The 24445-nt window shown below is 37.8% G+C and overlaps 2 protein-coding genes across 5 annotated transcripts; one reads left to right on the forward strand and one right to left on the reverse strand.

Annotated features, from left to right (window-relative positions):
• The first annotated feature begins 5656 nt into the window (after positions 1–5656).
• On the forward strand, positions 5657–13114 carry PNRC2 (proline rich nuclear receptor coactivator 2). The gene is made up of 3 exons (XM_026680659.2): positions 5657–5739; positions 9042–9247; positions 10583–13114. Exon 3 carries the CDS (start codon positions 10601–10603, stop codon positions 11015–11017), a length of 417 nt encoding a protein of 138 aa, XP_026536444.1. The 5' UTR covers positions 5657–5739; positions 9042–9247; positions 10583–10600; the 3' UTR covers positions 11018–13114.
• On the reverse strand, positions 9674–22608 carry SRSF10 (serine and arginine rich splicing factor 10). Of its 4 annotated transcripts, none has more exons than XM_087970582.1 (6): positions 22281–22608; positions 20794–20900; positions 18306–18407; positions 16109–16268; positions 15803–15856; positions 9674–10669 (listed from the first exon to the last, which is right to left on the reverse strand). In XM_087970582.1, exons 1-6 carry the CDS (start codon positions 22343–22345, stop codon positions 10663–10665), a joined length of 495 nt encoding a protein of 164 aa, XP_087826708.1. In that variant the 5' UTR covers positions 22346–22608; the 3' UTR covers positions 9674–10662. The 4 variants fall into 4 exon arrangements, with proteins under 4 accessions (XP_087826708.1, XP_087826710.1, XP_087826707.1 ...); XM_087970581.1 differs by lacking the exon at positions 9674–10669 and adding an exon at positions 14154–15666; XM_087970584.1 differs by lacking the exon at positions 15803–15856.
• Positions 22609–24445: the final 1837 nt, after the last annotated feature.

Here is a 24445-nt window from a genome sequence, read left to right on the forward strand (position 1 = left end):
TGAAAAAAGTGACTTATGACCATTTTTCGCACTTACGACTGTTGCAGCATCCCCATAGTCATGAGAGGCCAGGCGAGGAGATGCGTTCCTTGATGTGAGTGATATTGAGTTGGCCACGCCCAGCCAATAACATGACCACCGAGCCATGTCCACCCAGTCACATGACCACCAAGCTACGCCCACCACCTAAGCCACGCCCATGGAACCGGTTGTTAAAAAAATTGTATCCCACCCCTGCTCTTATCCTTTTAGCCTTCTGGTAGGCTGTAAAGACCTTGCTCTTCCCCCAAGCATTAACCTAGGATGGGGGTTGAGCTGCAAGAATGCATGGTCTGGGGCCTGAGAAGATGGTACTTTTATTTTTAGCTATGCTTTATGGCTTGTTGTCATCCACCTCCTAGAGCAGTGGTGGCTAACCTTTTTTGGCTCCGGTGCTGATAATTGCGTATGCGCTTACTGGCGTGCGCTTGCATGCCAGCACCCAGGAGGCAATGCGTGCTGGCCCTCCCATGCTCCCTACGCATGCATGCGATCCCCTTCGTGTGTCATGTGTCTCTGTGCATGCATGTGAGACCCCTCCACACGTTGCATGTCTCTGTGCATACACGTGCCTCCCGTGCACTCCCACCCTTGTGCATGCGCACCAGATACCCGACAATCAGCTGTCGGGCAGCGGCGTGCACACACATACGCAGTGGGGCTCTTTCGGGCGACCTCTCACATGCCGGCAGAAATGGCTCTGCGTGCCACTTCTGACACGCATGCCATAGGTTCGCCAACACGGTCCTAGAGTTTTTGTTTGAGATAGGCAGTTGTGTAAGTCCTGCAAATAAATAAACAAGTAGATAGTCTCTGTGTGAACTAAGAATGGATATTTTATCAGTTTCCAAGTAATACTGCAAATTTGGAACAAGTGATCTTTTCATTTGTGACCAGCTCTCCAAAGTACCTGAGGACAAGAAAAGAAGCAATGGATGGAGACTTATCAAGGAAAGATCCAACAAGGGAATTAAGGAGAAATTTCCTGACAGCTAGAACAATTAATCAGTGGAATGGCTTTCTCTTCAGAAGTTGTGGGCGCTCCATCACTGGAGGTTTCAATAAGAGTTTGGACTGCCATGTGTCCTGAATGGTATAGGATAAGGTCTCCTCTTAAGTAGGGGGTTGGACTAGGAAACCTCAAAGGTCCCTTCCAACTCTGTTATCTGTCATTATCAGTTTCCCCATAAATAGGAACTCTTGACTCACTTCATTTTTTGACATCCAAGTGTCAACTCACTAGTCCTTAAAGGGGAAATGTGGCATAATGGCTACACATATACAATAATCTAGATGCTTTAAACACAGCCATGATAAATTTGGCTGGTTTTGCCTGTTTAGTGTTCCTTACAACTTGGCTAGTAGCCACAACTATCTGCATTAACCCTCAAAAGAGAGCCGAGATGAAACGGGCATGAATCCAGTTTCAACAGACTACAGAAGGGAGCAGAAAGCCCAAGAAAAAGTTACGCTTCTGAAATTCCTTTTGCAAACCATTGCTGGCAAGACAATTGTACTCAATTTGCTTTTACATATATCATTTTAAAAGTGTTTATTATATCCTTAATCCCATTTACCTTGGGCTCCTAGCTTTGGATAAGATCCAGCCCTGCCTAGTTTTGGCCAAAGCACTCCTCACTTCAATAATTTCTTCAGTTTCATTTTACCCTGTTATGAAATAAAACCTCTGCTTATTAATTCTATTTATTTCTCCACTGTATTAGTTTTTTTTATCTTGCCTCTCCATTCAGGAGCGCAAGGTGGCATATGCAGTGTTCCCCCTTGTTCCTTTTTCCTCCCTAACAACAGCAACCCAGTGACAAGAGAGGAACTGACCAGCCAAGTTTTCCAGAGAACCTCTGAATTTTGTAATTCAGCTTGTCCTTAAATAACGACCCTAGATAAATGTTTGAAAACCTCGGAAATGGTTGGAATAGGTCAGAGCAAATAGCATCTGAACTGGTGTTTCTTTTTTTTGGAAAAATACTTTATTAGTTTTACCTTAAAAGAACAACACAACTACAAATTATGTACAACAAAAAGAAAAATAGGCCTTGGCATAGACCAAGAGGGAGAGCGAGGAAAGCCTAAGAGAGGGGAAAGGGAAGAGTAAGGGAAGGGAAAGATAGAGTAGGGAAAACAGTTAAAATAAAACCATATTTTGTGACTGTCTGTAAGATCCTTTCTTCTTCAAAAGTATCATCGGTGGTGCTTTTCTTTATCTCTGCTTCGGAGGCCCTCGGCCATAATTTTCCTAGAGATGATCTATCTTTGGTTTAGCCAATTATACAAAGGATTCCAATTATTGTAATATGATGAGGATTCTTTATTTTTTAGTGCTTGGGTTAGTTTGTCCATTTGGCGCATTGTAAAATTTTCTGAATAACCATATGTTCAGAGGGAATGGAAGATAATTTCCAGCACTGGGCAAATGCCAGTCTGGCTGCGGTTAAGATATGAATTACAATATACTTCGATTTTTTGGGTATTTGTTTATCGAAAATTCCTAGAAGGAAGGACTCTGGTTTGTACTCTATTTGTTCCTTGGTTATTTCCTCTAGCCAGCGCCTAATTTTTTGCCAGTACTTCTGGGTTTCCTTGCACGACCACCACAAATGGAAGAAGGTACCTTCTATGCTTTGACATTTCCAACAATTGGGGCTCGTGTTGGGGTGCATCTTCGCCAATCTCGAAGGGGGCAGGTGCCATCTATAAAACATTTTATATGCGTTTTCTTTATAAGCTGCTGATTTCGTGATCTTAATGTTCCTGTTCCAGATCCTTTCCCATTCTGCTAGTGTAATGCTCCGTCCCACGTTTCTGCTCCACGCAATCATATTTCCTTTGACAATTTCTTGTTCTAATTCAGTTTCTAATAAATGTTTGTAAAATTTAGATATATTTTTTTTGCTCGGTCCTAATAGAATTTTGTCTAAAGTCTGTAATTTATTGTAGATTCCAAATTCCTTAATATCTTGTTTATATCTACTATGAATTTGAAGGTACACCCACTGATCAATTTTAAATCCTCGCTCTTGTAATTCTTGTTGGGTTTTCAATTTTCCTTGTGGGTCTAATAAATTTTCGTACTTAATCATTTTAGTTATATCCAAATTATTAGGGTGTACTATCGCTTCCATTGGAGATAGCCAAATCGGTATTTTTAGATAAAGTTTTTACGTACTTTTTCCAATTGGTTAATAGAGAGTCCCTGATAAGATGCCTATGGAAATATGATTGCCTGGGTTTCCCAGTTTCCCACAGAAAGGCATGCCATCCTTTCTGCATATCGTGGCCTTCTAATATTAGTGTTCTTTTGTTAGTTAAATTCACCCATTCCTTTATCCATAGTAGGGTGGCTGCCTTGTAATATACTTCCCAGTTTGGCAGGCCTAACCTCCTCTGCTTTTCAAATCTTGTAGGGCTTTTACATTAATCCTAGCTTTTTTCCCCTGCCAAATAAATTTCAGTGTTATCTTGTTTAATTCCATAAAAAATTTTTTTATTTAATTTGATTGGAATTGTCTGGAATAGATATAGAAATTTTGGCAGAATATTCATCTTAATCAGAGCAATCCTGCCCAATAAGGAAAGTTGTAATGTACTCCAGGAATCTAAATCTTTCTTGGATTGTTGGAGAAGTTTGTCATAGTTGTTTTCTTTTAATGATTTGCTTTGTGGAGTAAGCCAAATTCCTAAGTATTTAATTTTTTTTGTCACCTGTATTCCCATTATTGTCTCTAGTTCTTTATTCTGGTCTCCTGTTAAATTTTTAGACATTAATTTCGTTTTACCCCTATTAATTTTAAATCCTGCGACTTCTCCAAATCGTTCTAGTTCTTCTAATAAGTTATGTCCTTTTTCTATAGGCTCCTCCAAAAAAAACCAAATCATCAGCAAAGGCTTGTACTTTGTACTCTTCTGATTTAATCCTCAGTCCTCTAATTCTCGAATTTTGCCTAATATACGTCAAAAGAGATTCTAGGGCGAATATGAAAAGCAGAGGAGAGAGAGGGCAACCCTGTCTAACCCCTTTTTCTATTTTTATCGGGTCAGTTTGTTCCCCATTTATTAGAATATTTGCCTGTTGAGTATGGTAAATTGTAGTGACGACGTTTTTGAATCTAGTGCCGAGGTTCATATTGTATATTTTTTGAATTAAAAAATGCCAATTTAAATTGTCGAATGCTTTTTCAGCGTCCAAAAACATAAATGCAAATTGTTTTTCCGGATGGGCTTCATAGTATTCTGAAATGTCTATCACTGTTCTTAGATTATTCTTAATTTGTCGAAATGGGAGAAATCCATTTTGATCTTCATGAATATGTGTGTTTAGAACCTGTTTTAGTCTATTAGCTATTATAGAAGAGAATAGTTTGTAATCTGCATTCAGGAGTGAGATTGGTCTATAATTATTAATAAGTCTATGGTCTAGGTCCTCCTTCGGGATCAGCGAAATTAAGGCTCCCCTCCACGAGTCCGGCATCTTGGCTGCTAGAGCAAATAGCATCTGAACTGGTGTTTCTTAATGGTGGCAGCAACTTTCTTCTATAGCAAACAATTATATATATATATTTAATTGGAGAGAAGCTGTCTTTCTTCTCTAGTTTTGGGAATAAGTGGAGCAAAGTAAAACATGTCAGTTTGTAGCATTTTCTAAAAAAAAAAAACTGATAACTGGGTGCTATAGAGTATAAAAGAACAGATACACTGAGCCAATCTTCTGACAATGTGTTTATTCAGTGCACGATAGGAACTATAAGTACTTCAGGCAAAGCATAGCGTGTTTGTTAAGGTGGGTCAAGTCTTTATATAGGATACAAAAATAAATATTGCATATATTATATGTATGTGGCTAGTTAAAAAGCAACAAATCAAATCATAAAAAACATTAATATGCAATAAAAAATTTATTTTGTTAAGACACAGACTTAAACTATGTTGCATTTTCTCCTTTCCCACCAGGGTTTCTTTCTTTCTTAATACTTGCAACTTTGTTCAAGGTCTTTAGAATGCAGCCCTGTTGTTTCATTGCTTTTGCCTTTTGCACATTCAAGAAAATGGCTTCGGTGAAATGGTAAGGATCAAACCATGGCTTGTTTAAATGTGATCACTGAATAAGCCACCTTTGGCAGAACTCACATCTGTTATGTAGAATTGTAGGGTTTCCTAAACCTCTCAAAAGGAGGTATGGGTACCATGCTAAAATGCTAATATCACCTTTATAAAAATGCTAATAAAAAAGCCTAAAATGTAGTTCAGCCAAAGGTGGTTTATTCAATACACCACATTTAAACAAACCATGGTTTGACCCTTACCATTCCATCATCGTGGTTTGTTCTAATAATATATCACCCCCCCCCCCTCCAACAGGCCCCTTTCCCGACAGGCTCCTTCTTGAGAAGTTGAAACAACAACAGTGGCTCCTCCTTTATTTTCCTTTCCTTTCTTTGACCCGCCTTCCTTTCCGCCCCTAGCAACAGGCGGACCCGATTCCTATTGGCTGCCCATTCGTAGGCTCCGCCCTTTCATTGGCTACCCTGGGAAAGAAGGAGGGGCGGTATTGTATGTGTTGCCCCTCCCTTTCTCTTCGGGCTCAAAGTCGGGAATTGTCGGCCATTTTGCGCGAGAGTTTTGGGGTTGTGGAGCTCGAGCGCAGCAGGAGCCGGAGGAGCGGAGCGGGTTCGGCTGCAGCTGAAGGTGGGGTTGAGCAAGGGCCGGAACTGTCCTTAGTAGCACGGAAGGGGCACGGGAGAAGGGGCACGGGGGAGACGACCAGCTGGGGGGGCGGGGGGGAAGGGGTGTGCCGCCATGTTGTGGTGCCCCATATAAAAGCCCAAGATGGGTGCTTCCCCCCAGTGTTTCAATGGGGAAGATAAGAAAAGTGCTCCCCACTGGCAGGGGTCGGCCCTGCCTTTCTATTTATGGAGATACAAGTTCCCTTCATAATACGTTGTGTGGGGGGAGGGAGAGGAGAGCTAAAGGTCCCTTTCCCCAACTTGGCACCCTTCAGAAGTTTCCACCCACTCGTATTAACCTCAAGGCCGGCCTTTATAAGGGGGAGAGGCTGGATTGTGCCTGGTTAAGGGGGGGGGGGGGGGCTCAAGAGAAGCGGGGACCGAACTTAGCGATGACTTTGCTGAATAGTTCATTTAGAGTGGGGGTGGGCGGGGGTAAGCCTTCCAGGGCAGCCTTTAAAAAACAGACAAACTCTGAAAATACTTGCGTGGTTTGTGGGTGCTTTTTGCTTATCGAACCTCTCCTTCCATCGGAAGACTTTTCTGTGACCCCAACAGTTCTCTCTCCCTAGTAGTTTAATAGACGCCCCCTCCCCACCTGGGGGTTAAAAACCCCACATCTCGGGTAGTTTGGCAAGTTGCTTATTTGGCGAGTGAAAGGAGTGAAATTCACTTTTTGGGGACTGCGGGGAAGGCAGCTGGTAAAGGCTTTGTTTGGTTTCCTTCTCTTGAGGATGTGGTTTTGGAAATCTCCCCCGCTCCCTCGCCAGTTGTTGCGGTGCTCGGAAATTCCGTGTGTGGGTTGCGTTGTGTGGACGTGTCAGGATGACAAATGGGATCTGAGGAAAGGAATCCTGTTGACAAACTCTTTCCTTGTTGGGAATGAATGGTTTTACTAGATGGGATAGAGGGTTAACAATGAGCCAAAGCTGGCTGGTCTGATGAAATGGATGTGCAATATTTACACTGGATTGTTTGCAGTGCAGAGTTGTGCAAATCAATTCAAGGGGTTGGGTTTCTGTGTCTCACAGAAACTATTGACTGTCTTTCTTACAACGGTTCCTTTCTTGGCCAGTGAGAAGACTTTTTTTGAGTATGATGAGTGATAATTAACCAGTATAAATTGCCCTCCAGATGTCTTGTAGAAGAATAGACGTCGTTATGGCTAGTTATGGCTAGTGGCAGTTGTGGACTAGTTTATCTAGTTTATCTGGGCACTGGTCTGAAGAAGGCAGGAATGGCCTTACACTGCTTTAAATACCTAAAATGTGTCCTAAGAATTTAACTTTGTTGTAAGGGTGCCCCTCGGGAATGTTTTATAAAGATTTTTTTGGTTAGCTGTCAACAGGAATTAATTTCAAGATTGGCTCCTCTTTGACATAGCTGTGCCAAAAATGCTTCTGGATTGTGCTATGCAAAACATGCCATTCAGATAGAAACTTGTTTTGGGCAATGGAACACTCATAGTTGTGAAAAGATTTGCTCTCTGGGTGTTTTTAATAGCGATGAATCGGCTAACAGAGAACAGAAACAATGCACTGGGATTTGCTTGGCTCCATCCCTCTGTTGCCGCTGATGGAAGACTGCAAGTCTGTATACGCTTTGGTTTAGTAGTGGTAAGAATCCAGATGAATGCAGTAAATTTATTTAAATATAAGGAAACGTTTTCTGAAGATGTGATCTGTAAACAGTGGAAAACGTTACTCATGGAGGTTGTGAGTTCTCCCTTCTGAAAGTTTTAAGAGGCCAACTTCTCATTGGTTTAATAATTGATTGCTTATATTGTAAAGCAGGGGTGTCTAACCTTGGCAACTTTAAGCCTGGAGGACTTCAACTCCCAGAATTGAAGTCCTCCAGGCTTAAAGTTGCCAAGGTTGGACACCCCTGTTGTAAAGGGTTGGATTATATGGTTTTTGTGGTCTTCTCATGGTTCTGATTCTGTGAATAGGCATGTGCAGAATTGGGCTTTTTGTACTTGTGTGGTATTTTTGATACTCCTTGGGTCAGACAGATAATGCAATACTGTAGAAATATTGGATCTGAGTCTGGAATCTCCAACTGAATCTCAAAAGTGGGTTTGGGAGCTAAGTGTTTCCAGAGTAATTCCTTATCTGATTCTGAATGGAATTGTATTGCTTTGTTTGAGAGATGGTTCATGCTCCTGCTTGTCTAGGAAAGGTTTTGTGCAATTGCGTCTTGTAGACTAGATCTGGCCACTCCTGAGTCAGGAGACTGCGTAGACATTCAGGTCTCAGTCACATCCCACTTGATTATAACGTAGTCTGCAGAGTCCTGTCCTTGGAAAGCACCTGCCCATATTCCAACAACCTAGGCAGTGATGAATATATCTCAATATACTTGGGTGACCTCATTGTCAGGAACTGCACTGATTGGCTTTTGGATTCATGATGGTAGTTGCCACCTTCAGGACTCTGGACTACCTTCTGCCTCAGTCATTTCCTTGTCTGATCAACTTAAATAGAGTAAACTTTCTTCAGGCTCCATCTGCATCAGAATGCCATCAGAGAGGACCTTGGCATTTTTGATCACTGCTCCCATACTTTGGAATTCTGCTCCTCCTTTCTGGTTTTTGGAAGGTGATTACAACTGGTTCATCGGTTATATGTTCTTGATGTGAATTTGATGGGCATGTTTTGGACATTTTCTTTTTGTATAATTTCAGTATTGTATGTATTTGTAGGTTTAATTTTAATATTATATACATTTGTAGGGTAGGTTTATTATTTTTGAGGGTTTTTTTCTTGATTTGGTTATCTTTCTGTTGGCTGTTCAAAGCAGACCTTGAAAACTAAAACTCAATATTTGATACAGGTAATAATGGTGAATTTGTATTTGACATAACCTGTTCAATTGCTAGATACATATTAAGCTTATGAAGCCTTGTTGGTTATGGCACTCTGCTTTCAGAAATATTCTGGGTGCCATTTCCCCCAGACTTATTAATATGTAGTATTTATACAATTTTCACATAAATTTATAGTGATGTATCAATTTAATAATCTGCTCCAATTTAGTCTACAAAAATAAACCACTTTTGATACCTTTTAAAATAGGGAGTGGTACAGTAATATATATTTTGTATTCAGATGGGGGTTATATTTTGCCTTTGCCAAATAGTTGTTTATAAGGCACTTTTGTGGAAGCATAGCTCTGTAAACAAAATAAAAATAACATTTTTAAAAAATAGAGCACTATTTGGAACTGGGAACTTTCTTTGATTTTCTACTTCAAATTTCATTTTAGAGCTGGGACTTCTACCCTTGAAGCCCACGTGCCGAGAATCTGATGTTGGGCTTGGCTTCGTGGCTGAAAACGGCAAACCAGCCCATGAGAACTACCATTCCTAGCCAAAAGAGATCCAATAAAAGTCAGCATCTTTTCTTTCAAGTCTGGCAGCAAGAAAGAGGACAGGAGGTGGACATTGTGGAATCTGAAAACAGAACTGAAAGGTAAATGGGAACCACATAAATTGGGAACCACATATCTTTGGGAAAGATTGGTGTTCCTTTATATATTGCTGTTTCTTTGGAAGGCTTATTCCTTGTGTAGGAAGTAATGAAGTTAAGGAATCTGCCTTTTCTTCTCTGGCAGCCCTTGCCCGGTGGAACACCCAACCCCTTTCATGTTTGGCAGGCTTCTACTCTCCTAGCCTTTCAGAAAGCACCTGGCTTTCCCCTAAGAGTTGAGACAGGGGGAGATGGATAAGAAGAGGATTTATTATGTTGGAAACTTAACTTTGATGCCAGGTTTTTAACGTCTGTGGTTTTAATAGATATATGTATTCTGTCCTTTTTATTGAGGTTGTTTTGTTAAGTGGGAGCTACCCAGAGTTGAATAGATGGGTAGATATATGTTTTAAATAAATAAAACTGGTGCAAAAGTTATGGTTTATTTTGTACCTTAAAATTCAGTAACTTAGTTAAATACATCTTTGTTTTTTATCAGCTTATTAAAATATCTGATTGGCTGTTTCTTTTGGTTTTATTCTGCATGGAAAATTGCCATGCAGTATATATTTGACCAGACCGAGTTCTAGTTCCACATTAGGCACAAAAGCCAGCCTGGTGACTTTGGGCAAGTCACTCTTTTACCTCACCTCACCGGGCTGTTGTAATAGGGAAAATAGTAGGAGGAAGGAGCATTATCACTGCCTTGAGTTACTTGTAAAGTAATAAAGGTGAGATTTAAAAAAAACCTAACCAATATTTAAAACTGCTGGTTTATTATACAGTGAAAGGTGCACCTTTTCTGAAATGGGAAGAGGTTGGTGTTGTTAAAAAAAACACCTGATGGAATGTTTCAAAGATTTTTGTTTCAGAAAAGCTCTTTTAAGTGGCTTATTGCGCTATGTTTTCTAATCTGTTATGCTTTAACAAACCATGGTTGGAAACAAAAATCACAATTTACTGTGGTATGTGAAACAAGCCAGTGTACTATGGAATTCAATTTCATAGCAATCCTAAACCTCCAGAAGTATTTGTGTTGAATAAATTGTACTATTATCCAAAATATTGATGAAACCATTTTTAAGCAAAATTTGGCTTATAGTTACATCAATATGGTAGCTCAAAACCCAGCCTACATGCCAAATTTTGAAACCAGGATAATTTGAAGACTTAATAAAGCTATTTGATTCTTGCCTTTGCAATCTGAATATACTCTGGCATTGCCATTGAAGGTGTTTTTTTTTAAACAAAAGATTATGGTTACATCACATGCCATATTTTCTTAGGTTTTCCCTGACATGTTTTGTCTTTTCTTGTCTCTTCCCAATCCCTGGATAGGTGACATTTAACTTGAAGATGGGAGGTGGAGAAAGATTCAGTGTTCCATCTGTCCAGTCCAGAAATGCTACCAAGAGCCATCAACAACTGAATAATAGAAAAAAGAGTAAAGATCAGAATTCCCATATGAAGAAAATTCACAAGAAAGAGAGAGGACATGGCTGCAACCCATCATCTGTAGCATGGCAGGCCATGCACAATGAAGGAAAAACCACAGTGCATTTCCAAACCAACCAGACTTGGAATCCAGCTTTATCCCACTCACTTTTCATGCCTCAAACCAATCAAAACTATGCTGGAGCAAAATTTAGTGAGCCGCCATCCCCAAGTGTTCTTCCTAAACCACCAAGCCACTGGGTAACTGTTTCATTTAACCCTGCTGATAAAGAAATCATGACTTTTCAACTTAAGACCTTACTGAAAGTACAGGCTTAAGTTCCATAGAAAATGACATTTCATAGTTTCAATTTTCAGTAAGAATCCATTTTGGAGTCCAGAATTCAAACAAAAGCACAACATGCAGAACTAAGTCACCATGCTGGAAAGTAGTTGAATCGTGTATAATGGTGAAAGGTCACTCCTTGGAAATACTCAATTAAATAGTTCACTTTTGGGTGTTACTGTGCACTGTATCCATTTTTATGTGCTGCAGATGCATTGTTAAAATAATTTGATAGCCTAGACCAAATCTCAGTCATTGTTCTCTATACAAATTGTATTAATGTTTTCTTTCTCAAAGTGTGCTTGACGGTATGTCTTTTGGGATGCAGTAATATAAGCCAGACAATTTTTTAACCACAATGGCAGTGTAATTGCAAAACGTGATTCCCTATACAGTGAGATTCTGTAAGTGTTCAAAATCAGATGTTTTTGAGCTTTTACCCAAAATTGTAAAAAGCAACTTAATTTCTTCAAGTAATTCATTTTTTTATCACTGAACTGATGGGTTGGGCAAGCATATATCCATTCAAAGGCTTGGGACTTGAAATCCAAAATTTGGATTTGAAATGCCAATCTATATATATAAACCCTTGTTTAATTGCATGCCAATTATTTTCATTATTAATCTATAGTTCTTATTCAATCCTTACAATGCATTGAAAATTGATACCCAAAAATGTGCCAACTTGAATGTTTGTAATGACTGGTACTGCCAAAAGCTTCTAGCATCTTTTTTCTTCAGTGAATTTCATTAAGCTGTTTTTGATACGCATTCTGTATGTTTTGCATCATTTCCTGAAACTGAACTGCTAAGGCCAATGTGTAATAGGGTAATCTATTATGTGAACTTGTTTAAAGAATTTGACAATTGTAAAAACATCTTTTATGGAGGGGAAGGAAGAGCCATGTAAATAAATGTAAAATATGTAGCATATGTAAATTTATTGTGGGCTTTCCTGCCAAAAAAGAACTATTTTTAGTACAAAACTGCTGAATGTAAACAAGTCCATGTTAAATACATGGCATGATTTTTATAAAAAAAAATTGCTAAAAAAACCTTTTAAAAGCACATATCTATGCCATTGCACTTGAGTATCAGTGAAAGAATGTGCTCAGCCTGTGTCTAGATGAGAATTTGGATTTAACTTGGTAGAAAGTACCGTTTTAAAAGATAAAAATATCTTTTTGAAGTAAGGGCGCAGTCCAATTTCTGCTTAAAATGCAGAGAAAAAAATCTTGATAATTCAGTTAAATGTTTATGCATTCTTTAGATTTCAGTCCTAATATACTTTGTTGAAAACTGCTTCATCCAAGTGTGTTTGGGACTGGGCGGTAAGATTGCATTTCAGTGAAACCTCAACTCCTGTATACTAGAACTGTTGTGTACAGTTGTAATGTACCCTCTGATGGTTGCTTTCATTTTGGATGTATAAAGTATTTTTAGCAGAGAAACAAAGTATTAGCAGTTCGTGTCCAAAATGCCAAAAAGAAACACCCCATCTTGTATTTGTCAAGATATATAATAAAGTGTTTTTTTCCCTCAAATATTTGTTTTTAAACTATGTATTATATTGTAGCACTTTTCTTAGCTGTTTTATATGCTGTCATTTGTTAAAAGTAGTATTTCATTATATACCATAATTATTTTTTGACTTGTGCTGAACTCTTCTTAGAAGCAGCAACTTTAGAATTTGGTAGAATTTCAGATGTGTTAGGCACTATGTATCTTGGTGAAAATAGATTATGTAAACAGAAACATACATAACAAAATGTGTAATGTTGCTAAATTTCCAACAGTGGTAATGAAACATTTAGTTGCCATGAAAGATGTTTTTTTTTAAAATTGTGAGGGGTATTTGGATGTACATTGTTGCACATTTCAGCTACATATATATTCAAAATGTTTTAGCAACCATCAGAACATTGGACAACTTTATCAAAAATATTACCTTATGTCCCAAATATATCTCAAACGTTTGAAAATCTTTGTATCCCAGATGTAATTTTGATACTCTAAATTCTATGCTTGATATACTTAGATATGAATTTGAAACAAATTTAAAATAAAAATCCTTAACCCTTTCTCCCCAACAGTGTGTTGACTTGCTACTTTATTTATAATATTACTCTTTTCAAACTAAAAAAGCAGATATAGTAAGCATTAAGGGACATCTTGCCCATAAAGACACGAGAGGTTGAAGAGAAAAAAGCATGTGCATGAATTCCGTTTTAATATGAATAGCTGCAGATAGTTGGCAAGTAACCCAATGGTTTTCTTTCAATACGAACCTTTAGATGGAAGATTTTTTATCTGTAAAGCAGAGGCTTTAACATTGAGCTGTGAATCATGTTAAAAATGAAAAGTACAGGTGTGCTAAAATATTTGCGGTTGGGCATAAGGTGATTATGATTAGCCCTATATCTAATGACTATGGGAGCAAATTCAATTTGTTCTTTATATATTACTGGATTACAGTACACTGGATATGTTGAACCAAATAAGCATAAAATGAAAATTTGACGTTATTAAGAGCATGGTATGTTTTCAACATCTTCCTGATTGAGGAAAACTTCCATTGGCCTATTGTTTCATTTAACTTATGGATGAAATTTAATCTTTTTGTGGAAAAGCCAAACTTAGTAAAATAGTGCACAATAAATTAGTGCAAGATCTCATCTTTTTCTTACTGTATTCTGGGGTTCTGAGGTTTTGTTTGTTTCTTAAGTTCACTCAGAATCACAACTGGCAAGATGAGCCGTTATACAAACCAATAAAATATTTATATAACTGCTCTAGGACTCAATCTCTGAGGCAGAATTTGTTCTGGATAACAAAATATTTTAGACTTGTCTTTCTCATTGGCTAAGGAAGCCCTGAAATAATTACTGCTCCTGCATTGAACAAGCAGCATTGGTTTTCTCCTTTAAGTATGAATATATCCATCCTCAAACAATACTAGTTAAAACTACAGTAGAGAATTTGTGTGTTTCTACTTCCTTTTTTTATTTGTTTGTATGCTAAATTTACAGCAAGCAAAATATAAACTGGTCCTCCTAATCAAAACAGTGATTTCTTAAAGTAGTACCGGTATTTAAAAAAACATAAAAATACCTTTTTTGGAAGCCTCTATAAGAAAGAAAATATAAAGTTTATTTCCACAAGTTTCTTCTGACCAGAGCTGCACAGTAACACAATTTTACACTTTGTTTTAAACTACATTAGGAAGAACTCTTTAAAAAAAAAGTAATAAATGATTGCATAGCAGGACATTAACTTTTAGTACTAAACAAAACTTAGGCTATCAAATATACAAAGATTCTGGAATCACTCCTTCAGCTTATTGAACAGCCAGCATTTTAAAAGACATCTTTGATATTAAATTTTCCTGCTGCCAACTTTCATTCTTCCAACAGAAAAGCTATGTTCTTAATACAATATTATCTTCCAGAGAATATTTTTGAGATTATTCCATGGCAACTTTCCATAGTCTAAATAATATTACCAAAAGCAAAAACAACATATATTGAATAACCTTCCTGATCTGAAGAGAAAGTTAGATTGATGTATAAACTCAAAACTGTCGCTTCTATTTAGAAATACTGCTAATAAAACCCTGGGGTACTAAATAGGTAAGCCAACTACTTATAAAGACATTCGTGTTGAAGTTTAGTTTATACATTGTGCAATCTGAATGTTTAATGCAGCAAAAAGCCGTATGGAATTTGCTTACTAAACCTCACAAAGCCCACCACATTGCATACAAATATTTATTTAACGATTTAACTGAGTATTTTTTGGAGGTTAACATATTAGGAAAAGCACCTGGATTTTGACAAATCCACAGTAAATCATTGTGAGTAATTTCTGCTTTTTCTAATTTATTCTCAAGACCATCGCTTCAGAAGTTATCAGTATTTCAATGTCTTTCAGATGCCCAAGGAACCAACCATTTTGGCACAAGTGTCCACGACAAGCAACCCTTTACAACCCTGACATTTTTAAGCTCAGTCACTACAGCAAAACTGCTCAATCTGCTGGCTGTACAGCAGATATTAAGTAATAGTGTAAATGGTGATGATCAAGATACCATTGATATTTGAAGCATAAGACCATACTTTTTTTTTTTTTTTTTTACAAAAATATACATAGAAACACAAGAATCTCAGCTGCCCAAGACATTTAACAAAGTGGACTCTATTGTGTAAGATTATCTGTATTGTATTTTTAATAGTAATAATTGCCTGCTCCAGGGATAACTAACAAAATTATTTTAAAGCAATGTTGCAACATCATAACTCAATTGTTTATCTAGATGACACATGACTAAAAAACAAAGTACACTGTTTAGTGGCCACTGGACTTGGGACTAGCCCATGATCTGGATCTGGATTTTGATCTAGATCTAGACTGCGATCTTGACTGAGATTTGGATCTAGCTGATTCATTTTTCCTTGATTCTTTTTCATATCTTGAGCTGGACTTATAATGTGCCTTAGAATCCATTTTAGAGTTGTCTCTAGATTTAGTGCGAGATGTAGACCTAGACCGTGATTTAGCCTTCATTTCTTTTTTGGCTGGTGACTTAGATCGTGATCTTGAATTGGACTTTGACCTTGAAAAAGATGTGTTACGGTGTCTGAACCTATCAGAAAGAGGAAGATAATACATTTGAATATGGTCAGGCTCATTAGGTGTTGTATTATCTCACATTAAAATGGCTTATTGTTGCAGGCACAGGCTTTTCTGATTTTGAATGTGTTATATAAAAGAATGTTTACCTATCATTATCTGAACGACTTCTGCTACGGCGATGTCTTCCAGCAGGTCTACTGCTAAAAAGGTACATGAGAAAAAGTAAACAGTGGCATATACCTTTAGAATTACTCACACACCCCCAACTAAAGATTCTTCAGTTGCAATATTTCTTTTTTTCTTCAAGGATGCACTATTTCTCATAGTTCATGCAAGGTATAACAACTTCCATGCATGTTACTGCTAAGGTGACTTGGAATCTAGGTGTCAGACAGTCAATGAGTTTCCTCTTCATTACAGGTCAGCATAGGTCAAGGTAGTACAACACTTACTTTCTAGGACTATAAGATCTGCGATAGTTGTAATCAAAAGATCGGCTTCTTGACCGCCTTTCATAACTGCGACTTCTTGAACGCCGGTATCTATCATAATCATCATAACGAGATGAGCTATACACATTTCTTCCTTCCTTAGCTTTCATTTGGTTTGGTGCTATAGACAAAAAATAATCAGTTTTTTTATTAAACATTAATATCTAATGCAACAATACTTCATTTATTTGACTTCTATAAAGATTGGATACTGAAAGTCCAACTAGGATTGCCTTTGAACACATTTAAGTGGGTATGATCTCTCCATTTCTTCTCAATTCAGGGACAGAATTGACAGAAAAATCAACTTGAGAGCTTAAAATCTAGCCCCTTATTTATTTGTAAGCTAACGTGCTTAATGTTTAAGCTTAGTATTTCTTATTAGATCCCAATAACTGCACACTGAGGGCAGAAGCGCTCATCTATAACTTATTCTGCTCTTTTTGAAAGTTCCATTAAAACACAGCACGTCTATTTCTTCTCTTTGCATCTATCTCCCGTATCATCTTTGTCAAAAAGTATTTTCAAATCTGTCTTCTTGTATCCATATTGCTTTTCTCTCAATAAACCCACATAATCTGCTGTGTTCCATTATTTATTGTTTTACTTTTCCACTATTTTCTTAAAACTTTAGCTCTGCATTCCCCTAAAAACTACTTGTCAGATGAAATATGGATAGTCCTCATTTAATGCCCTTTAGCAGTTGCAGAGTTACAATGGCCTTGAAAAAGTAACTTTTACAACCAGTCCTCTTATGTTGCAACATCCCCAGTCACGTGATATCCATGGAGATTTGCTCCGTGATTGTAGAGAAAGTAAGGCTGTAAGTTCATTGCAGTTATGCAATATCTTGCTTAATGAGCATGTTGCTTAGCAACAGTTGCCAGTCCCAATTATGGCCATTAAACAAGGACTACCTGTATTTTAGTAATCTAATGTTTTGTTTCTTCAATGGCCAGGTGTCTACAAAACATCTGCAATAGGTCATATTAATTTACAATATATATTTAGAGGAATAATAGTATGTATAAAATTTATTACAAGCAACATGCTGAGTTTTAACTATGAATTTCTCAAATCTTGTATAGGCGATCAAACTGGTGGCCATGATAGATTTGTTTTGCAAATTCTTAGTTATGTGAATTATAATTCAACAATTCAACTGTGCTGGATGAATCTGAATTTCAGATTGACAATCTGTTCTGAAATTATTATCAATGTATTCTGTTCATCGTGCAAATCTTTCTGGGACCTTCCTTTTTCCTTGAATGAACTTTTTAACAATCATTATTAGATATTCTTAATTGCAGCAACCCTCTGTAACCTGTTACTGATCACACAGGTGAAAAAATTGGGAATTAAATACCTAAATGTGAAAGAATGTTTCTACATTTTGTTGAAAAGTAATTAATTAAAAGTAGACCAAATCCCCCCCCCCCCATTTTTTAAAATAATACCTCTACTAATTGCTCTATGAAGGTTTTTATGACTTCCTGGTCTAGCCAAAACCCTGGTGTTTCCTTCTGGTCTCCATTGCAAGTAATAATCAAATTAGACACTGTTTTACTTTTTTCTGAGACTAGTGAAGATTGACGCTGCCACTATATCCTATAGTCTGACAGCTTGTGATAAAAAAGATGTTTATTAAGTGGGGCAATTTGCTGTACATAACTGCTTCATATCTCAAACCAACTTCCATGGTAGCTGAGTGACATATGACTACAATTACACTAAATGGATATAAAAAGACTAATAATGCCAGGGGAAGGACATTTTTTCCACTCTTATTGAGTTGTATCTATATTTAACTGGTAGGTTTTATATGATTTTTTTCATATTGATTTGGAAAAGTCCATGTAGCCCAGCTGACTGCTCATGAAAAGCATTCCCATCAATTATTTGTTCTCATCTGATCCCTCATTAATATATATTCTTGTAAAATTTGGAGGTATCATACATTCTAATCAGAATCTTGCACTATAATTTTTACCAGATCATTTAACAGTAAATAGCAAATATGGCAACATTTTAATAATCTGTGTAGAGGAAAAATAAGTTTATGTATTGTGGCTATGACAGAATAATTCCTACAGCTCTATATGCTGTTTCAGTATTAATTTTCTGACAAACTTTATTTAAATATAAATGCACTACATACTTTTCCGATCTCCTTGAGCAAACTGGATTTCTATTTGGCGGCCACAAATCCATTTCCGATCCAAATTATGAAGGGCATCTTCAGCATCCCGGACATCTTCAAATGTGCTAGATGTTAAGGTACTTGGGGATTTGAAGTATTTGCAACTATGTAATTAGTAAATTGTTTTCCCATAATGCCATTACAGCCTTGCAACTAACTTGTCCTCATTTTTTGTATGTTCTGCAGCATAACTAAGATTAGCTGATATCAGTAATGTTAATTTGCATTTGCCTCAAATTTTTAATTTTTAAAAAATTGGATTCTTAATTGTCATGCTTCATCTATCAATGTTTAAAAATATCTCACTCTTAAGTATTTTTCTTAGAGAGCTTTAACATAGTAACAGTATAGCATTTTCCAGATGAAACTAATACAGGCAATTCCAGGGTTAAGCACCTGTTCTCTTTCCTAAATGTCTTTAACCCAAAATTGTTTTCAGGTTGGAATAGGCTATTGTACTTGTGCTTCTGCCTATTAGGAGTGAACATCAAGAACAACAAAGTTGCTTACAAAGGTTTTTTTTTGTAAAGTTTAAAATTATGACTTTAAAATTGAGTTATGGCGAAGACAGATTTCCAGCAAGGAAAACTCAAGTCAAGGAGAATCCTCTGGAATTCAATCTCTCACTGTCCTGAACGCAAAGTGATTCAACTCAAAATGGCAGTCAGTGTTCTCCTTCTACTAAAATTGCACAATGCTTTCAAGAACTGTTAAAAAAAAGGTATATACTGTATTAAAAATACACATACTACTTTGTAATGTTCATGAAATCTTTTTGTAGCTTCAGCACTTTGCCAGCTCAAAGGAGAACACTTTCCGCCATTTGATGGGATCACATTGCTAGTCAGCCATCTGCCATAAACTGTAATAAATGTTTTTGCAACACATCTGCCATTTTGTAACAGTTAGTCCTGTTCCTCTCTAGAGGTTAATGTTGTAATGACGAGGCAGTCGAGTTGTTTGATCATGAACAACTGAATCATGATGATCTTTATTGGAGTCTAGTCTTGCATTTATACACATTTTTAGTTATTCTCCATCATTGGTTAACTTTGGTTACTGCTTAACTTTTGTTACTGTTTAGCACAGTAATTAATACAATTAATTATCTTTAGTTAAAGTCTAATATATGTTTACTTCCTCTCTCTAATCCTCCTTTAGATTAGTGACTTTGTTTGCCTGAGTTGTATTTGTTTAGAAACATTCTTTATCTGAGGTTTGCCATCTGAGATTGGAACATTCCTGCAATTACAACTCTACAGTTTAAGTTGGATGTTCTTAGCCCAGGGACTGCCTGTATGGATGATTTTCGTTTTCAATAATTCATTTAATAAGATCATTGCAAAATTATGTAAGATTTTATGACAAAGACATATGCTGGAAAATTAAGCTCGTTACATATTGCAAGCACCTAAGTGATCTTAATTGTCCCTATGTGTCAAATTACAAATACCCTATGTAGCAAATGTCACCTTATTACAGATACCCTCATCTCAAATCAGTAATGATAAATTGAAATTGTACTTAATTAAATGCATAGACATCATGGTTATTACAGGGCCATAGCTAAACTAAATTAGAATAAAAAGTATTGGTTAACCACTTACACAAGCAGCAAGAGGACAGCTCTTATTCTGTAGGATACATCAGGTAAGGCTCCTTTTATCTTGGCCACCAGTCAACTTCATCTTGACCTTTAACTCTTTAAGTGCTTGTCAGAAGGACTTGAGATGCTTGGTCAAAAGTGACAGATGGCTTTATCTTTACACTTTGAAAAACAACCTTTTCCCCCATTTGTAGATAAAGCGAAGCTTTTTCTCCCATTATGGCTTGTCCTTCTTCCAGCTTTTCTTTATATTTTCTTTTCCCAAACTTTCCCTTCTCTTCAAGCCTGATCCTTAAGAGGTCTTTGGCTTGTCTACTTGCCTTAATTCTTGAATTCTACTCTAAAGGTTCTTTCATGCTTTTTCTTTGGGGTCGCCATTACTGTACAGCTTTACACTCTGAGGCAACAACAGAGGACAGTAAATTAGGGGACAATAATCAGAGCAAGAATTTTCACCTTATTTTATACAAGTCTGTTCTTGATTAAATAAACAATAAAAGTCACATTTTGCTAAGCATTAAGAATATATTTACTAGAAATGCCCAATATGCTGAATTGCAATGATAAACTTTGGAGGCCACAGCAAATGCCATTTCCATACTAAAAGCACATCTAAATATGAGGCCTGTGCTACAATAATGCAACATATTATTGACTATAGTTAAAAGTTTTCAAAGTATAAAATTTGTTAATGCATTAATCTCAAGGAATGGAACACACACAACATATTACAAATAACAGAAGAAAACAGCCTTGTCATTTAGGTTTGTTACCTCATACACAAACGTGAATTTCAAACTCCAACACCCCTCTCACCAATCAGTCATCTGAAGAAAGGATATTGAACATAAGCAAATCCCCTTGGACGGCGGGTGTAGAAATCCAGGGGTACATATACATCAACTATTGGACCATATCGACCAAATTCCCGACGTAAGTCTTCAGACCTGCAATAAGATTTAACGCTAAGATACTTATGTGTATATATGTTGTATCAACCCATATAGATTTGGGGGTACAATACTATGACTTTGCTAAGTACATCCCACTAAGTACGAGCTTTCCCTTGCCATCTTGAAGCAAGAACCCAATTTTTAATAGAATATAATGAAACAAGACTTAAAACAATATGCCATTCATGCCAAATATTATTAAGAATGTAACCTTTGGAGAAAATAAATTCAAGCTTGTAAATGGCTACTAGCTAGAGATATACAAAAGTTCTTGCATCAGAATAGCTGATTTCAAGGTGGTTTGTGATTAAACTGAAAAACCTGCACGACTGGTCTGGAAACATTTGATTGAAATTCCAAACCCCAACTTATTTTGTGCGCTGAACTTTTTGTGTGTGCACGCTCCTACAAGCCATAATACTTACTTACTTATTTATTTATTTATTTATTTGATTTGCCAATTGTTTACAAGATAATAAGTATAAATGTATACATAGTTGTGAATACATGAAATGGTTCATATAAGAAAATAAAGTAAAGAAACATCACGCCTGGTGCCTCCCCCTATACTGTAAGACTTCATGCACCAACTCTAATAATCAGAATCTGACCATTTACTTAGATGCAGATTAATAAAGAACATTGGGGAGGAAAATAGACTTGCTGTAGATTTCAATTAATTACTTAAGTTCTCTAGTCTTAGGAAAGGAAAGGAGAGAAGAATCTGGGGAAAATAAAACTTAATGTAAATGTCAAAACATAATCCAAAGTTAAAGTAAAAAAATGAAGACTTGGAACATACTAAAATTGGAATTATTATGTATCATTACCGAGGAGTCATTTTAATGAGGCTAAATTCGAATAAAGGAAGCAGTGGATACAGCAAACATGCAGCAGTCTTGCGGAAAAGGAAAAAAAATAGCAAAAAATGTACAAAAACCGAAAGGAAGCTGGCAGAAACGCAGGCAAGGGGAAAGAAAAAGGGGGTTAAAAATGTAAATATTCTTCCTCTCCTAATAATCTCTCAAACACAGAACGGGTTTATCATTTCACCAACTAACGCGATATTCTTGATTTTACACACGATTCTTTCTAAGTCTCTGTTGGCGCCAAAAAGAGAAGTTAGCACACAAATGAAACGAGCCCCAAGTGGCGATCTAACGGAGAACGGGTGAGGCGGCCACGGGGCGGGAAAACGACCAAGGAGGCCTCTCCAAGCAGGCCTGCCCGGGACAAAGGGGCGCCTAGCGACCCCACCCGAAGCTGCTGCAAGCGCAAGGCCGGGACGCGGGAAACAGCGAGGCAACCAAGCCCCCGGTCGCGCCTCAGGCCTATCGCGCCCTTCCTTCCCCGCTTCCCTTAGTTAACACACACCTGGTGTCGTCGGCCACGTTTCGCACAAATAGCGAGGTGTTGGGCGGCCGCAGGTAGCGAGACATGGTTATTCCGGGGAAAGGGAAGCGGCCCGCAGGGCTAGAGGCGAAGGGCGAGCCCAAGAAGGGTTGAAACGAGGCCGGCGCTGAGGAGAAAGAGGCGCACACACACAACAAGAGAACGACTCGGGGCAACCGCCTTGTGGCGAAATCTCGCGAGAGCCAGGCCGCGCGCACCAACGGCGGGCGGGATGGCGTCTCGCGTTCTCATCCGTCGAGCGAGGCGCCTCGCCAGCAACCGTTGTACGGAGGCAGGTCTCGCGTGATTTGGCGAGCGCTTGGGGTTCAGGGCGCCTGCGCGGTCGATTCGGGTTTTGCTTTGCCGCCTTTGTTTCCCGGGCAAAGCTGGGACAGGATGAGACTTAGAATAACTTTATTGTCACTTTGAATGTATAATCCAGAGGTCTCCAACCTTGGCGACTTTAAGCCTGGCGGACTTCAATTCCCAGAATTCTCCAGCCAGCTTTGCTGGCTGGGAAGGAAAGCTAGGGAATTCTGGGAATTGAAGTCCGCCAGGCTTAAAGTTGCCAAGGTTGGAGACCTCTGCACTAATCGGCCTACGATAAAATCAAATTTCGTTGCATACAGGACTGGAAGAGTCACCACCTCCAATATACACTACGTAAACACTACAAATAGTGATTCTTTGGGGAGGGGAGGAATGCAAAAAGAAGAGAATGTAAAATCGTTTAAAACCGTGTCTGTGGGGGAACGTCCTTGGTCATTTGGTTTGTTAGGCTGCGTTTTGTAAAAATAATGTTCTCTTTAAGACGTGGTAAAGTTGCTTGGGATTTTAGGCTTCGTTGTTAGCGTTTTAAAAAAGATATTAGCACTTTTAATCTGATAAGAGTTGTATAGGTCTCTTTTTAACCTCAGGAAAACATGTTTGGCCATGGTAATTTCTTTTGGTACATCAGAACTTTTCATTAAAGTTCTAAACAATAGCATATTCTGAACAGTCTTGAATGCCTGTACATTTTAAGAAAGATACCAACCCAGCTGGGAAAGAATAATGTAACCAATAAATTTGCCACTTGTGGAATGTTATTTAGAATCATTTTTTTTGTTCAAGTCCTGCATGTAATTAATGCCTTTTTATTGTTCATTTGTTTTCTGATGTGTCACATATATCAAATGAATGTATCATTTCTGTACTCAATAAAAACATGCTTAACAAATGCTTTTTGCTTTGTCTGAATTATCTAGTGATTGGTATTTTCAGAAGCCACTTTGGTGTGGCCCGCTCTTATTATCTCGTGTTTATGCACAGGGGACGTGCATAAGCACACCAGTGTGCCTACCATCCCTCTCCTATGTTTCCATGTATTCGTACTCATTCATTATGTATATACTTATACTTGTTTATACTTACATGTTTAGATGTTATGTTCATACTTGTTTTCTCATACATGCTTGACAAACTAAACTAAATAAAAACAAATAAATCTCCCTGGCAGACTCAGGGTGCCTTTGTTTGGTGGTGTAGGAAGTTGGCATTCACACCTCTCCTAGAAAATTGAAATATCCTAGGAAATATTAAAAAGGCAGAAGGATATTTCTTCCAACAGTGGTAACTGTAAGAGCAAAGTCATCTCAGTCTCTGGCAGTATTTCTCCAACCATGGCCACTTTAAGATGGGTGTAATGCTGGGAGCTGCAGTCCACAGTCTGGCTAATAAAGCCTTCATGGAAATTGACTTGTGAGTGGGTATGAGGGTTGCTCCAAGCCTTGAAGGGTGCTCTTAAATCATTGTTAGATCCCATTAAGATCAATAAATTGTTTTGCCTCTAATTTTCCCTTTCTGGGGAGGGTGGTTGAGAAGGTAATTGCACTGCAGCTCTGGAGGATCCTGAAGGAAATGGATAATGTGGACCCCTTTCAATTGGGATTCTGGCCTGGATGTAGGTTGAAAATGGTGGGACTGTTGGAAGAAATGTCCATCTGGGTTCAGTTCCAAGTGGGGAGAAAGACACTGGAAACATGGAGGCTATTTGGAAAGATGGTTTATTGGAGGACAGGACCACATGGTTTTGAGGTCCTAGGCAAAATGGAGCACATGGGTGAGAGAGGGAGAGAGATATATAACCTCTGTTGGGCTTTGAACTT

This window comes from Notechis scutatus, chromosome 8 (assembly GCF_049901735.1).
Source record: "Notechis scutatus isolate UNSWTSFEM ecotype Mainland chromosome 8, rNotScu1.2, whole genome shotgun sequence".
Lineage (NCBI taxonomy): Eukaryota > Metazoa > Chordata > Lepidosauria > Squamata > Elapidae > Notechis > Notechis scutatus.